The sequence below is a fragment of the Dasypus novemcinctus genome, chromosome 25 (genome assembly GCF_030445035.2).
Source record: "Dasypus novemcinctus isolate mDasNov1 chromosome 25, mDasNov1.1.hap2, whole genome shotgun sequence".
NCBI classification, from domain to species: domain Eukaryota; kingdom Metazoa; phylum Chordata; class Mammalia; order Cingulata; family Dasypodidae; genus Dasypus; species Dasypus novemcinctus.
This window is the reverse complement of record NC_080697.1, coordinates 5,352,439-5,369,084: the sequence shown is the minus strand read 5'-3', so window position 1 is coordinate 5,369,084 and position 16,646 is coordinate 5,352,439. Positions and strand designations below refer to the sequence as shown.

Here is a 16,646-nt window from a genome sequence, read left to right as displayed (position 1 = left end):
TGGGAAAAAGCCTTCCCCACTGGGGAGCGGCTGTGGCTCAGTGGCTGAGGTCGTGGGTTCAAAGAATTCCCTTGTGGTGACCTGGATGTGATGGACTTTTTTCTTATGTTCAACCTCTTTCTACTTTGTTTTCTTGTTTTCTTCTTTTTTCCCACCAAAAAGAAAAAGGAGACTTGATGAGTCAGTGTGTGGTAAGAGAGTACCACCCTTCTGTAGCAGGCAGGAGCAGATTTCTAGTGCTGGAAGTTAAAGCTTTAGACAAAACAAGGGAGACGAGGCTTAACAGAGTCACTTAGCACCTCAAGGATGGGTGCGACGCCAGCGTGCCTGCGGCTGCCCCGGGACACCTGGTGTAGCTGCACGGAGGGGACGGGCAGGTGCCAGGGAGCGCAGGTTTCTGGCCATGGCTCCCTGGGAGGGCGAGGGCCCTGGCGCCTCTCCGACCCTTGGGGCCGCCTCTAGAAGGCACCCGCTAGCTCCAGCTCAGAGGCCGTCCCTCACGCGGTGCTCTTCGTCCTCAGTGTCCCAGACACGCACAGGGTGTTGTCTGTGCTGTGTTTTCCTTGCACATGACAGTGACCAAGTCTGCTCTGACCATCCTGCTCCTCTTAAGAGAACCAGAGCCAGCGAGGACGTCAAAGAAAGGAAGGAAGCCCAGTCTCCTTTTCCCTTTTCCCAGTGCTCAGTGACGAGAAGCTAAACCAAAACTTCCCCCAGACCTTTCCCTGGCACAGACGAGCTCAAAGCAGGCAGCAGCCTCTGACTCTGCCTTTTCTAGGGAACCTTGGAGAGGGCTCAGGGCTGAAAGGAAACAGCGTTTTCTGTTTGCAGGACGTCAGCCCTAGGCCTTCTCAACCCGAGAATGAAGGGAGCTCTTGGGGAGGGTGGACAGCCTGCCCCGCTCGCCCTCCCCTTCCCCCACCAGGGCAGGGGCAGGGATCCGAAAGGCTGGGCACCACCAGCCAGAAACTGGTCCTAAAGGTGCCACTGCACTGCGGTGAGACGCCGAGGGGCAGCCGCTGCCCCTCCCGCGCCCTTCCTGGGAGCCTTTGGCACTCTCACACCGGCCCGCCCTGGACTTACCCGGCAGTGCTGGGGCTCTGAGCCTCCGTCTGGCGTCGCCCCACAGCTTGCCCGTGGCGTCCTGGTGTACCTCTCCCCTCCTGGAGGGCTCGGCAGGGGGGTCTGTATGTTCAAGGGTGAGCCCGAGTAGCAGCGTGCACAGCAGGCCGGGTGTGCCCACCTGAGGCAGGGCCGGCCTGCACACCCTCCCCCGTGCTCATGGCCTGCGGGTGCTGGGCGTGGCCCCCAGGTCTCTGCTGGGGAGGAGCTCATGCTCTGGGAGGAGAGCTCCATGGGACAGCGGCACGGGTCTGGGGCCACACACAGCCTCAGTTTCTTCTTCTATGAGTGAGGCTCTTGCCTTAAGAGGTAAATGCCTAGCAGGGGCCTGGCGTGTGGAGGTGCTCAGTAAAGGGAAGATGCTTTCACGGGGAGGGTGGGGTCCCCGTGGGGTCAGAGTGGTGCTAGGAAGCTGTGGAGCAGGAGGGGAAGGGGGCAGGCGGGGGGGAGACCTGCGGGCCTCGGGCCCCCCAGTGGGGCCCTCAGAGCTCTGGCCCCTGTAAGTAGGAGTTCGTCTTCTGCACTAGCGCTCCCCCGGCTGAACCGAGTTCAACCCGGGGTCTGCCTGAGTCACGGGTGAGTTGTGTGTAGACGTCCTCATGAAACGCGGGCGAGGAGAGGCCCTCAGTGCGGGAGCGCCGCCCTCCGCTGCCCTGCAGTTAGGGGCTCCATGTGAAGACTGGGGCGGAGCTGAAGAGCGTCCGTTCCCTTAGCCACTTAGCACGCAGCCAGTGTTGGTTAAGCAGGCGCTGAACTGGGAGGACGGTCAGAAGCACGTGCCCCCAGCAGCCTCCCCGGCCGGCAGGGATAGATACAGAAATCCCTGGCGCAGCGTGAGAAGCCGTGCCTCGGCTTCCTGGGGACTTAGGAGGACGCAGTGATCAGCTTGGCCAAGGGAGGCGAGGCCGCGCCCTGTGAAGCTGGCTTTGGCAAGTGAGCTGGCGCTGGGCGCTCGAGGGCCCGTGGGAGGTAGAAGGACGGACGCTGTCCAGTGGTGGCTGAAACTTGTCCTCTCGTAGCCTCGGGGCTTTAATTCCTGCAGCCAGAGGCACAGCTGACTTTCTCATCGGCAGGAGCCTTCCCTCCCACCACAGCACACGTGGGAATAGCTCACACTTTTATGATGTGGGCGGTCTAACCCTGGATTGATGGCCTTGGACGTGCCACGTGCTTTCTGACACTCCTCCAGTGCACAGTGGCATTTGGAAGCGCCGTCACGAAGCTGTTAGAGGGCAACCCCGTGTACAGGAGCAGCTCAGGTTTCATGTCTGTTTAGTGTTGATTGATAAATAATGTGGACAATAATAGACAATAGAAAAATATAAGTGCAGTACCAGGGCCACAGGAGAACATACGTAGCTAAAGATAAGATTAGAGAGAAAGTGCAGAGAATCCACAAGGCAAATGTGCCATGGCACCCCCTTTTAGAGGGTCAGTTTAGCACTGAACTTTGTGGAAGCTGAAGTCAGATCAACTTAAATACCCACTGCCAGATTTCCTGTTTATATCCTTGGGGTTGAGAGACATACTACTCTCTCAAGGGTGTGGGGAAAGGTTTTCCTAGTTTGAAAAGAAATTTTTTCACAAGGGGTCTCCATACAGCAGAGATTTGGGCTTGAATACCCTGGGCCACGGCGAATGTGCGCGTGGAACACCGCGTACAGTTGTGGGGCGCCCCGCCCTGGGGCCAGGCTGCCCAGATGGAGGCTGGCTGTCGCCCTATGGCTGCAGAGCGAGGCACGGGGCTCGCCCCCTTCCCGGGCTGTGAGCTCAGAGGCGGAAGTGCTGACTCCACAGGTCGACGGGGGCACAGCGAAAGCAAGTGCTCGTCAGCGCGGCTCTCCCCAGGGAGGTGCTCCGGTGTGAGGACGGGCCTTGTGTTAAAAGGCAGCGCGGCCTGTGTGTCCCCAGAGTGGCCCGTGTCTGCATGGGCCCTGGGGAGGGGTCGCTGGTAGACCCTGCAAAGCGCTTGACGCTGACCAGGGCGCACGGGCGTAGCGCACCAGCAGAGTGACGGCTCTGGGTGGGGTCTAGCCCGTGCCTCTCTCATGTTTTGCCTCTTGTTTCTGGAAGGTGGACAACTCAAATTGTGACCAGGAGCTGCTCTGCCTTGTCCTGGACGCGGGTCTGCTGGTGAAGTGTGCGCGCACTGCCTTCTACCCCCGCGTCGTCGACCACCTCCTGGCCAGCCCGCAGCAAGGGCGCTGGGACGCCGAGCAGCTGGCCAGGCACCTGTACGAGGCCGGCCACGCCGCCGAAGCCGGCTCGCTGCTGCTGGCTGCCAGGGGCACCCACCGGGCCCTGGGCACGTTCGGCACCGCCCTCAGCGCAGCGCGGCACTGGCTGTGAGCGCCCGCCCAGAGTCCGCGTGGGCCCAGCCTCCCTGGCTCCCTGCGAGGAGCGCCCCTGAGCCGAGCGCTGCTCCAGGGCAGTGTGCACCTGTCCTGGCTGTCTGTGCTGCCGACAGATTGCAAATAAAGCCGAGTCTAAGTGAGGCGCAACCTGCGTTTCTTAAACTTATTTCTGCTTAACATACTTTCTAATAGTGCGCCTTAGGATGAGAGTTAGAAAATTTCCACCGTACACAGATGAAGTGATTTTATCGTGGCTAATCCTTGGTTGTGTGGAATGGTTTTCTAGTAAGTGGTATTGCTGCCGCAAAGCCTCGGACTGCAGGTGGGTCTCTGGAGGTCTTTGACGTGCAGCATCTTGGGCTGGTGGGGTGGCTGGTCTCCACTGCGCCGTCCATGTGCCCCTGGGGCGGCCTGGTCTCCACTGCGCCGTGCACACGCCCGGGGGCGGCCTCGTCTCCACTGCACCATCCACGTGCCTGGGGCAGCCTCATCTCCGTTGCACCGTGCGTGTGCCCGGGGGCGGCCTCATCTCCACTATCCATGTGCCTGGGGCGGCCTCATCTCCGTTATACTGTGCACGTGCCCGGGGGGCGGCCTCGTCTTCCCTGCGCCGTGCACGTGCCCGTGGGGCGGCCTCGTCTCCACTACAACGTGCACGCGCCCGGGGGGCGGCCTCGTCTCCACTGCGCCATGCACACGCCCGGGGACGGCCTGTTTCCGAGAGCGCCCGTCCGCCTCACAGTCCAGCAGCAGCTGTGGCCTCACCACGTGTCCAGTTCCATGGCTGTAGCTGCGGAGCCTGACGGGGAGATGTTTCTCTCGTCTTTGGGGCGGGCTACTGGCCTGGGAGCTCTGACTTCTGACCCTTTATCTGCCCCCCGATTGAGCTCCTCCCCGAGCCATCGGCACCCCCTGCAGTTTAGGAACGGCGGGGCCTGACCTCTGGAGCGCATCGGGGGAGGAGGGCCGCCTCCTCCCCTCAGTTAGGCAGCATCTGCCTGAGTCCGTCCACGAGGTCTTCCCGGGGACTGTGGGTGCCGTGGCGGGGGCCTGGCTGCGCCGCGCCCGCGGGGTGGTTCCTGGCCCCGGCCGCCCGCGCGCCCAGCCGCCCCTGCTCTCAGACTTCCCGCGGGCAGCGCTCTGTGTCCACGTCCATCCCCGCGAGCTGTGCGCCCTGGTGAGGCGGCCTTAGGACTCGTGTGCCAAAGCCCCCGACCTCGTGGCCCGTGGCCGAGGCCCGGAGAGGGCCGAGCCGATGTGGTGAGGGCAGCCGTGGGCGCGGGGTCTCCGTGGGCCCATGCTAGTGAGAAAGGGACCCCTCACCAAGCCCACAGTGCCCGGGCCCTGACCCGTGACCTGGCCTAGCGAGGTCTGGGGGTTTCTAGAAAGGAAAAAAGAAAACGGGAAGTGAAGGCCTCCACTCCGGAGCCAGTGCTCCGAGGACAGGCGGGGCCTTCGCCGTGAGCGCCAGCCGCAGGGCGGGGCCGCGTGCTGGCCCCCGGAGAGGTCCCTGCGGGCAGTGCCCGCAAGGGCCAGGCTGACCCCCTCGGGGTCAGCATTCGGCCTGGAAGGCGGGCCCCAGGTGCCTCACCGAGGAGGGGAGCCTTCACCCCAGCTGGCCCGGGTGTGGCCGCCCAGAGACCCCTGGAGATGCCGGGCCACGCCACCTCCACTTCTCACTGCCCATCGCGCTGTTTCCGCAGCTCGGCGAGGGGCCCCTCCCCGGCTCCTGCTGCTGGACTTGCTTCCCCCGACGTGTACCCGTGTTCTAAACACTCCTCGTGACGACCTCACAGGGAAACGGCGGGAGAGAGGTCAGCTCGCCGACGGCACAGGCACAGCTGGCGGTGCAGCCGCCACGCGAAGGCCTCGGCCGTGCTGGCTCGGGCCAGCCCGGCGGCCCCTCCAGATCCTGCCAGGTCCTGCCCCCCGGGGGTCCTGGGCAGGCGTGCTGGAGGGCGTCTGAGCTGCTGGCCCGCGTTCCCCGAGCCCCTCCCGCCCCGGCCGAGGACCTCAGCAGGTCCTGCTGCGGCCTCGGCCTCCGGAGGCCGGCCCCCTTCATCTTCTCATTGCTCGGGAACTGGATCCTGAACCATTCAAGCACACCCTCATTTCTTACAGAAGGCCTAGGGCCCTTCACGGAAGCCAGCCAGCACTCCAGGTTTCCCAGAGGGCGGAGGGGGAATTGACGTCGTGGACGCGGGCATTCTCCGACGGCGCGTCCGCTTACCAAACGGGGCGCCGGCGGCTCAGCTCGGCTGCAGAGCAGTCACCTGAGCATACTGGGGCGCCCCAGTTACAGCAGAATATCCGGGCATGGGGCCGAGACAGCTGAGGCACCCCCGGGGGTCCCTGAGTGCTGTCGCTGCACCCGCTTTCCATCGTCGGCCCTGGCTCTCCCACTGGCCTTCCACTCAGAGGACACAGCGCGGCCCCCTCCCCTGCTGACCTCCCTTTGAAAGGTTTGCTGGGAGAGGCGATGCGCGAGTTGTCGATTCTGGGAGCGCTGTAAACCCCAGTTCTCTTTCCTGGCCCAAGTGCGAAGGCGAGTGAAGCTGGCTTGGAGAGAGGGAGGCCGCTGAGCCGAGGGGTCCTGGGGCCCACCAGGAGGCAGCCCAGGCACCCAGTATGCTAAGTTTCCCTCTCACTTGAGAACCGGGCCTTAACTTTCTGGAAAGAAGTCTCATTAGGGTCAGCGTTGCAGGAGAGCACTCGAGTGCAAGTCCATCCTGTTCTTTGGAGAGAGGCTGCGTCTTCCCCAGTTACCTGTAAGCGCGGCAGCTCCCTCTTTCGTTTTGCTCTGACAGCCGGGGGTTCAGCCTCTCCCCAATCTGCCGAACTCCCTGCACACTGAAGACGGCAGAGGCCGCCTGTGCCGCAGCGCCACGGAGCAGGACCGAGGCCTCCTGTTCCAGCACCCCAGGTCCTCGCGCCGCAGTGGGGGCGGGAGGGAGCTTGGCTTGGTTTCCTGCTGCCCCAGGACGCGGGCTTCTCAGCTGGAGGCGCGTGCTGCCACCTGGGAGCCTTGTGCGCGACCTCAGGGCTGTGGGGGGGGAGGAAGCACGCGAGGCTGCTGCCTGTGAGTGCAGAAGGGGGGCTGGGGCTGGCCTGCCTCCAGTGCCCGGCACCGTTCTGGAAGGTCAGAAACCAGAGCCCCCAGCGCAGGTCCGCGCGTGAGGGCAGCCCTGGGCAGGGTGAGCGCTGGAGCACGCTGGTCAAGGCCGATCACGTCACGGCCAGACTGGGCCGATGCAGCGTGCCAGCCTCTCTAGGTCGTCTTCACAATAACTTGATGCTAGATACTGTTTTTTGAAAAGCTCAGAGGGGTTGAAGCAGCACCCCCAAGTCACGTACCAGGAGGTTGGCAAAGCTGAGCTTTGAACTTGTCCCCTGGGCTCATCCCCACTTTCTCATCCCAGTCAGTGACCGTGTCCTTCCTAGCAGCGGCCAGGCTCGCAGCCTCTCGTTAGCCACCTTCGTCCATCCCCAGGTGGATTGCTCGGTGACCGACTCTGAAAGGGTGAGGGCCTGGGCTCCGGGAGACAGGGGCCAAGGTCCTTTCAGTGGAGCCAGGACTCCACCTGCAAGTGCGAGCCGAACCTGTGCAATTGCGGGGCGCGGGCAGCGGGGACCCAGGCCCACCCTGGGCAGGTTCTCCGGGGCTGCTGCTGCCCTTGAAAAAGACGCCTCTGGCCCGTTCCAGGTTAGAGGGGCAAAAGGATGCAGAGAGGAGCGGGCGGTGAGGGTGCGGGTGATGGGTGATGCATGGAATCTGGGCCCAGTGAGGCACACATGCCACAGCGGCCCCCAGCGAACGTGTCGGCTGGTGGTCAGGAGAGTTTCCCTCTGACGCTTTTCTCCCTTCCTTCCTTCCCTCCCTCCCTCCCTCCTTCCTTCCTTCCTTTCTTCCTTCCTCCCTTCCTTCCTTCCTTCCTCCCTCCCTCCCCTTCCTTCCCTTCTTCTGCTTCATTCTTTCTCTTCTTCCTCCTCCTCTTCCTTCTTCTTCCTCCTCTTCTTCCTTCTTTCTCCTTCCAGAAACAGTTCATGTTGCATTTTATCAAATATCCTTTCAATATGAGATAACCATATTAATTTTCTTCTTTGACCAATGGAAGTGATGAGTTATATTAATAACTTTCTCAATGTTAAACCACTCTTCCATTTCTTAAATAAGATTTAAAAGATTATGGTGAATCATTTGGTTAATAGACCACTGAATACAAGTAGGCTTTATTTAAAGGTTTTACATTTCTTCCTAAGAGGTGAGATTGGCTAGTTTTGCTGACTGTCAAGGTTTGAGATGTGGGTTATACTAACTTTATAAAAGGAAATGCATTTTTCATTCCTTTATAATAGTTGATATTATAAAGTCATATTGATTGAAATATGATTCAAAGAACTCACTAATCAGTATTTTTCTCAAATTCTGTCTTGAAATTTTTTTTAAATTAGCATAGAATTACTAAAAGTACTCATGTTTATGCTTTAATCTCTGTATCTTCGGTTGTGCATCATTCATCATTTCTAATTTTTTGTTTGTCTTTTCTCTGTTTTGATTATATACACTGGGGTTTGCCAGTTTTTGTTTCTGGACAGGTGAAAGGTCACCTCCACCCTGTCCTGGAAGTTTTAGCCTGCCGTGTCCCCGTTGCCGTTCGTCCAAGCAGGCTGGAGTGCGGCTGTGGGAGTCGTGGGCTTGTCGGCCCGGCGCGTGCAGGCTCCTGCTGGCCCCGCCCTGAGCCCCAGCCGGGAGGGCCCCAGCGGGCAGCGGCGCCCTGCAAGCTCCTGGCACCAGCCTCTCCCCGCGTCCTGGGGCTGCGCGGACGCTGTGTCCCACACCCGGGCCCTGTGGGGGGGGGGGGGCGACTGGTGGCACAGCAGGACACCTGCCGGGGCCCCTCTGTCATGTTGTGTGCTTAGCTGCGGCCGCCCAAGGCGGAAAGCAGGACGCAGCGATTCCCCGGGGGACCTCCAGCCCAGCGCCAGGCGGGCATGGGTGTGGCGGGGGCCCAGGGCAGGGGTCCAGGGCGGGGACTCAGGGCGGGGGACCAGGGTGGGGGGCCCAGGGCGGGGGCCCAGAATGGGAGGCCCAGGTTGGGGGCCCAGGGTGGGGGGCCCAGGGCGGGGGCCCGTGTGCCTCATGGTCGCCTGCCCCCTCCCCCCTTCCCCACAGGGGCCCTTCCCTCGAGGCCGGGCACGGAGCCCCTGCAGCCCCGGGCCGCATCCTAAGGGCTCGGCCGCCAGTGGTCAGTCGGGTGGCTCCCCTAGGCCCCGACTGCAGTGGGGTGAGCGCCTAGCAAGAGCCAGAGACATGGGGTGTGGGGCACGCAGCCCCCAGCGCAGCTCACCCCACAGGGGCGCACGGGGCAGGGGGCAGGGGGCAGGGGCAGGCCCCGTCCTGGCGCCCGGGCCGGAGGTGTGGGAAGAGCGAGCCGTGGCCCTGCTGGAAGGAGAGTCCACAGGAGCCACCGTGGTGAGGGGTCCTCCCGGCCACCGACGGTGTCGCAGGCCCACCCGGGAGGGTGCCCACTGCACAAAGGCCGGGAGCCCTGGCCGGAGGGACCCTTTCGCTGGCCCCTGTGGCAGGCGCGGCCCTGCAGGCCGGCATGTGGCCAGCTCCACTCCATGGCTCGGCTCCCAGGGCCCCGCAGGGCAGGCGCTGGCTGGCTGGATTCGGCCGCCCCGTCGTCCCCCCGCACCAGTGGACAGACCCATCTCGGCCCTCGGCCCCTGGGGTCACAGAGCAGTGTGGGGCACACGTGGCCAGGCTCGACCCCAGGCAGGAGACAGGGAGAGGACGAGGGGCCAGTGGAACCCCCTGGGAGGAGCAAGGCTGGGACAGAACGCCCACCCAGGCCCGGCTTCCCCCTTGTGCCCGTCCCGACGCGTGTGCCCTTGCGCTCGCGCCAGTGTGTGGCTCAGCCCAGGGTTGCCCCGGGCCAGCCCTCCCGGCCCATAGCAGCACAGCTGGACGCTGCGCCCGAGCCCCCTTAACCAGCTGGCCCCTGGCGGCCAGGAACCCCTGCTCTGCGCAGCGGCCAGGCCGGTGCCCGGTGCAGGTCCGAGGAGCCTGGGCCCCGGGTGGCTGGAGGGCGAGGCCGGCCGAGGGGGCTGAGGCCCACTGCGGGGCCTGTGGGGGCCGCCCGGGCCCGCTGCCGTGACAGACGCACGAGAGGGTCGGCGGACCGCGGGGACTTGGCTCACAGTCCAGGAAGCGGGACAGGCCCGGCCGGGCCGCGCGCTCCCCCCGAGTCCTTGGCGCTCTGGCATGGCCTGCCCCGTCCCGGCGCCTGCCCTCGCCTCCGTCACTGCCTGTCGCCCTGTGCTGCTCGCCCGCTCCCGCCTCTGGCCCCCCTTCCGCTGACAGCGGCTCCTGCTCGGGCTCTGCCGGCCCCGGCTTCCCCTTACGAGGCCCAGTGCTGTGGACGCCCCCCGGCCTCGCCTCGGCTGGCCCAGCGTCCTCGCGCTTCCGATCGATGGCGGCTCCCCGCAGGGAGGCGGACAGCGAGGCCAGCGCGCGTCGGGGACCTTGCTCGCCCCGCCACCACCCCACACAGCTGCGCTCAAGGGGGACGGGGCCTGGAGGTGGCCCACTGGACTGGACTCGGCGCAAACCCGAGCTGTTCCTCACCTTGAGGCTCCCCGACGGGGTTGCGAGATGGCCCCAAAGTCCTGAATTGCCGGCAAAATTCACCGAGAGGACGGCGTGGGGTGCGGGGAGGGAGGGAAGGAGCAGAGAGGATGCCCGCGGCATCTCTGGACTCAGAAAGCGTAGGAAACCCTCAGCCCGAGTCTTGTGGGGGACGGAAGTGGCCGGAGCCACAACGCGAGGCGGAGTCCGTGCTCAGCGGGTGCGAGCCGCGCGCGGGGCTGCACAGGGCAAGGGCCGTCGCCCGGAGGCTTGGCCTACCCTCGGGTCACCAGGGAGGAGCAGCCCAGGCCCTGGGTCACCCCCTGCCCCTGCCTTGAGGGAGGGGCCCTGAAGGGCGTCCAGAGCCTGCTCGTGGCGCAGGGCCCTCGGCCGAGCACCCCTGGGGAAGGGCTTCCCTTCCGGGGCCCGCCCAGGTCAAGGGCGTAGAGGGCGCTGAGAGCGCGGCCCTTCAGGGCAGGAAACGGCGCCCTTCGTGTCTGGGGGGCTTCTAGTGCGACTCGGGGACCAGCAGGTGAAGGAGCCGCTGCCCCAGCCAGCCCCGTGGCAGGGGCCGACTGCCCCGGCAGCATGAGCCCCCTGGGTGTCCTGGCACGAGGAAGCGCCAGCTGGCGAGCTGCGTGGCTCCCTCCTCGCAGACCACGCTCTGTGGGACTGCCCAGGGGCGGCCGAAACCTTCAACCATGGCGGCTGCTCCTGAGGTCGAGGCGGGCGGCTTCCGGTGCCCGGCGGCGCAGCCCCTGCTAATGCCGCGCCGTCGCCTTCAGCGAGGCAGCGCGGCCTGGCCCCGAGTCGGGAGCCTGCTCCCCGCAGCCCTGGCAGGCTGGCATCCGCGCCGGAGTCGGGAGGGGCACCCAGTTCCCCGCCCACGGGCAGAGGGTCCCGCTGCCGTGGGAAGAGGCGGTGGAGCTGGCGCGTCCGCAGCTGCAAGGTGGTGGCTGGGGACGCTCACCAAGTTGGATTTAGATGGAAGCGGGAGCTCTTGCTTTACATAAGTCCTTGGAGCGCTCCTCTTTCCCTGGCAAACAAGCCCTTATTTCCTTGGACCAGAGCAGGAGCTCTTGTCAGCGGTGGAGGGGAGGGGACGCGGGGACCTGGCAAGCACCGGTCCAGTCCCCGGGAATTGTGGCAAAGCGTTTGGGTTCCTGAGGTACATGTTTTTTTTAGAAATGAAAATAACTCTGGGAGGTGAAACATTTTCATCCTTATCTATAATGAAAAAATGGAGGATCGGGCCAAGTACATGCCCAAGGCTGTTCGTCTTGTTGATGGCTGTGTTTCTTGGTATACTGTGTTCTATTTCATAGCTTTAACTACTCTTCAGCAAATTTGCAGTATCTTTGAGCGTGGAAATCTTCGGAGTCCCCCTCTGCCTGCTGGGGGGAGCCGGGGTGGGCGAGCAGCCGCTGCGGGGCCTCTCCTGGTCTTCGGAAAACCCACTTGCGGTTGTAGCAGTTTGATATGGTTATGAATTCCAAAAATGGATATTGGACTATGTTTGTCATCTGGTCTGTACCTGGGCACGATTGAGCTATGATTAGGGCTTTGATTGGGCCACGTCATTAGGGCGTTGCGTCTCCACCCCTTTATGGGTGGGGACTCAGATAGAAGGCAGGCAAAGGACAGAGGTGAGGGTTTCTAATGTTGGAGTTTTGATGTTGGAGTTTGATGCTAAAGCCTTAAGCTGGAGTCCCGGGAAGTAAGTGCACAGAGGAAAGAGAAGCCAGCCCCAGGAAGAGAGGAACCTTGAACCCAGAGAGGATTAAGACCCTGGAAGGGAGGACCCCAGGAAGCCTGAGCCCTCGCAGACGTCAGCAGCCATCTTGCTCCAACACGTGAAAAAAGACTTTGGTGAGGGAAGTAACTTATGCTTTATGGCCTGGTATCTGTAAGCTCCTTCCCCAAATAAACACCCTTTGTAAAAGCCAACCCATTTCTGGTATTTGCGTCAGCACCCTCTGGCTGACTAACACACGGCTCTGGGGCCCGAGGGGGCCGACCGTGAAGGTCAGCCTCTGCCGGGGACGGGTGGTGGCCGCAGGGCAGGCGGGGCTGCGCCCAAGCCTGGCCGCAGGTGAGGACGTGCGCCAGGTCCTTGCTGAACGCCCTCGGCGAGGAGGCAGAAGGGACACGGTGAGCGTGACGCCTGCGCTTGCGCTGCAGGGAGCCTGAGGGGCTTCCCAGCCGGAGCTGTGCGGAGCGGGAGCAGCGGAGCCGGGAGTCGGGCCGTGGCGCGTCTCAGCCCCAGCGGGGAGGGCGGCACTGGCAGGGCAGCGCTGCACACAGAGGGGCGCCCCGGTGGCCTCGCTCAGGTCCAGTGGTGTGGCGGCAAATTGTGTCACAACACTCATTTCACTCTGTCACTTCTTTAAGAATGTCACCGCCGCACACGGAGAACTGACACGACAATATGACACAACAAAAAGAAACAGATTCCCATGCTGCTGACAACAACAGAAGCGGACGAAGAACACACAGCAAATAGACACAGAACAGACAACTGGGGGGGGGAAGGGGAGAGAAATAAATAAAAATAAATCTTTAAAAAAAAAAAAGAATGTCACTGACTGCCCCCGTACCACTTTCAAACTTGAAGTAAAGCAGAATAAAGATGCCGCTTCCGCATGATGCCAGCACGGCCTCGATGCAGCAGCAGAACCCACACGGCTGCACGGAGCTTGCGGCATCTCTGCGCACTGCCGCCAGGGCCAGCCGCACCTGCAGCGCTGTTTCTAGCCAGTCCATGCCCCGTGCTGCCAGCACAGCGGCGTCTAGTTTATAAAGCACTTTAATGGACATTATCCAGTGTCATTTATTACAGCCTCCCCGTAACTCACAACCGCCCTGTAAAAGTTCATCCTCATCTTAGGCACAAGGAGGCCAAGATGGAGAGGGGCAGGTGAAGGTCCCAGGGCCACAGGTGGGGGCGGCCGAGTGTCTTCCTGAGTTCAGCCCTCTCCCTGCAGACTCCCCGTGCCTCCCAGCCCGTGGCCCGACAGCTGACCCCACAGAGGCCAGGTTCAAGGCCCTTTACAGGAAAACTGGATTCTAGAATTGAAAAAAAAATTTTTTTGAGATCTATTTTATTTCTTCTCACCCCCTCATTGTTGGCACTTGTCGTGTCTGCTTGTCCTCCTTGTGTCTTTAGGAGGCACCAGGAGCTTCACCTGGGACCTCTGATGTGGGAGGGAGGCACCTAACCTCTTGAGCCGCCTCCATTCCCTGTTTTGTTGCGTCAGCTCACCGCGCCTGCCCATCGCGTCCGCTTGCTGTCTTGCTCGTCTTCCTTAGGAGGCACTGGGAACCTCCGCTCCCTGCGTTTCTTGATCTCATTATGTTTTTTCTTCTTGTGTCTCTTGTTGCATTGTCTTGTTGCGCCAGCTTTCCACCCCTGCCCATCACGCCAGCTCACCGTCTTCTTTAGAAGGGAACCGAACCAGGGACCTCCTGTGCGGTAAGCGGAGCTCATTCGCCTGAGCCACATCCACTTCCCTGATGGTGAAATTTTGAAGGGACCTAGAGGTCATCTGGTCCAGCTTCCTTCTTGACTCCACCTTCACTTCTAAGCAAGGCTTATTACGTTAGCGCGAGTCGAATGCCTCTAGTGACGGGGAGCTCACTGTCAGAGAATCTCACTGCATTGTTGAGCAGCTCTGGTAGTTTGAAAGAAGAGGCCAGACCTGTGCTCGTGTGATGCCCGTGTGTGTGCTCCCTGCAGGAGCTGCGCAGGTGGGGCTGCCCTTCCTCCAGCAGCCTGCGGGGCAGCGCCGCCGCCTGAGTGCCACAGCTCTCTGCTGCCCCATGACTCCTCAGAGCGCGCCCCGAGCCGGCCCTGCCCAGTTGCTGAGCACGTATCTCATTGCGTGCCGGTGAAGCAGCCATGCTCTGCCCAGAGTGCTTTCCTCGGCAGTGGGGGGGTCGCGTCTGTGTGTCCTCGAGCGCCGTCCGCCTCTGTCCACTGCAGAGTTTTGCCCGAACCGCCACCGAGCTCACGGGCGGGGGCTGGACTTGGTCTGACCTCACTGCTGGCGTCGTTCTCCAGGTGTCCAGACCCGGAACGCCTGAAAGCCCCAGCGGCCGTCGCTGACCTGGGAGGGCCGCACGCCCGCAGCCCGCGTGTCCCGTCCCCGGCGCCCGCCCTGCGTGGCCTCCGGCGCCGGCCTTCCTCCTGCCTCCCTCACGTGGGCCATGTCCGCACCCGTCCTCAGCGGGCCTGGCTCCTGACGTCCTGCGGCCCTCCCGTGGCCCTCCCGTGGCCCTCCCGTGGCCCTCCTGTGGCCCTCCCGTGGCTCCAGGACAGGGCGCACTTGGCTGCCCCCAGAAGGGCCGTCCCGGGGCCGCGTGGAGCCCAGGGACCCCGCACCAGCAGCCTGCGCCCCGAGGGGGGAGCGGGCCCGCGCTGACGTGCTCGTTGTCTGTGACCCTCGTTGGGCTCTGGGGAGACACCCCACCGCTCGGCCTCCACGTGGTCCCTTCTGGCGACAACCGCTCCTAGGAAGGCGCTCCTAGGAAGGCGCGGGCGCAGCTGGAGGGCGACGTGCCCAGGGCTCAGGCGGGGCCTCGCGTGGAGCTGGCAAGCGGGGGGAAGCCGAGGCGGCGGCGGGACGGACGCTGGGGAGGGTATGGGCGGGCGAGCGGCGCTGCAGCCGCGGGGGCCACACCCCTGCCCCTCCGCCTGCAGAGCGGGGCTGGCGGCTCGGCCTCAGCCTCGTGCCCGCGGTGCCACTCGCAGCGAGCGGGGACCCTGGGCGGGCGCTGGGCGGGTGTCGCCACGCTGCCCCCAGCTGCCCTGCGGCCTGCGCGGCGCTCCGTCCCTCCGTCCTGCGTGGCTGGCCACAGGCGAGCGTCTCCTTCAGGCCGCGAGCCTGGAAGCCTCCAGGTTCTGGCACTTCCTCCTCTGGGCAGGACAATGCTTTTGCCTTGTCTAAGAGGCTGAGGGCGCCCTCATGGGGCCCGAGCCTCCAGGGCTGCCAGGCCGCCGGGGCCCGCCGCTGCGGGGCAGGAGCTGCTGCGCAGGGGGCCTTACCCCGCTGCACGGGGCCCTGGGCACGGGCGTCCAGGGCAGGTGACCGGGGGTGCCGGGCACTTCCAGCAAGATCTGCTGGAAAGGCCTGGTGCCTCCAGGGCGGAGGTTTGTGACGCCAACCCTAACCCTAAGGGCAGGCGGGGCAGGGGCGCACTGCCCAGCGCTGCCCACTACGCGCTTGCCGCCAGGTGCCTCTCGGGGGCCAGGAGCCCCAGGGCCAGGGACTCGGGCCTCAGGCTCCCTGTCGCCTTCCCTGCCCTCAGCTGCCATGACCGTGGGCCGAGACACGCGCGCAGCCCGTGGGCCCGGTGCTGCCGCCGTGGGGCCCCACGCCAGCAGGTGGGGCCTGGAGCCTTTCCCCCCCTGCCAGGCCGGGCGGTGCCAGGCAGCCCCCGCCCCGCAGTGCCCTCCTGCCCGCGCCCCCCGGGCTGCCGCTCCCGTCCCGCCCGCGCCTCTGGCCCCGATCCGGCGGGAATGGCTCAGATTCGGGGCGCGAGGCCGGGGTTCCTGCTGGGGGCTCGCGGGCACTGCCCTCCCCGGGCATGCGTCTGCCCCTGCCACAGCCTGGCACTGTCGTCCAGCGCCTTCAGAGCCGCGTCCAGCCTGCGCACCACTGCACTGGTCAGCCCCACGGGCCCTTGCGGGACGTGACTCTCCCTCTGCCCCCGGCCAGGCTTGGTGGCCGCCCGCCGCCCTGCATCCCGCAGTCCTCGTGGCCCGGGGGCCCCGGTGCTCAGTGGTCCTCCCCGGGCGGGGTCCGAGCCTCCTGGTTCCACTGACGCCTCGGCGGGGCCAGGCCTGCGGCGATGGTTCAGGCCCCGTGGGGTCACTCACGGCCGGGGCTCAGGGCCTGTCGCCTGGCCGGGGGGGCGTGTTGGAGGGTCCTTGGGGCCTGCCCGGGGGCTCCCGGGTCTCCAGCGAGCGTCGCGGCTGCAGAGACGCACCGTGGCCTTTGACCCGGGCATCCCCTTAGGTCTGTGCCGAGCCTGGCTCCAGGGTCCCAGGCGGGACCTGCCGACCCCTGCCCTGGCCGCAGGCCTGTGTGGGGCCAGGACGGCGGCTGGGCCTGCGCTGTTGCCCTAGTGGCCTCCTCCAGGACGTGGCAGGTCACCGCTTGCCCCCAGCAGACGCCGTGCTCTGCCTTCACACGGTGGGAGGTGGCGAGGGAGAGGGCCCAGTGCCGCCTCCCTGGGGGCGGAGAGCCCCTTCAGCACTGCCAGGCCTGGGGCCCAGAGGGGGGCCGGCGCCGGGCGCACCTGCCGGCTCTTCTAGAAAGGCCCGGTCAGCGTCCGTCGGCCTCTGTGGGGCCAGCTGTGGGGCTGGACGGCCCGGGCTCTGGAGGTCCTCCCAGGGACCCCCCACCGGTGCCCGCGCTGCCCTCCTAGCCGAGGCAGAGCCGCTTGGTTCCTTATGCCCACGGCAGCCTTCAGAGGTCTGAGCCGCTCTCGTTCTTGAGAGCACACGAGGGGGCTCTGGGTGCCGCGAGCACGTGCAC

General features: G+C 64.3%; 1 protein-coding gene across 1 annotated transcript in view; it reads left to right on the top strand.

Moving 5' to 3' along the window:
• Nucleotides 1-3,623, top strand: part of NBAS (NBAS subunit of NRZ tethering complex) — a 347,044-nt gene extending 343,421 nt beyond the window's left edge. Inside the window, exon 52 of the mRNA XM_058288021.1 lies at nucleotides 3,196-3,623. Within this exon, the coding sequence (XP_058144004.1) occupies nucleotides 3,196-3,471 (276 nt within the window). The 3' untranslated portion in view covers nucleotides 3,472-3,623. The remainder of the gene's footprint in view (nucleotides 1-3,195) is intronic.
• Nucleotides 3,624-16,646: the final 13,023 nt, after the last annotated feature.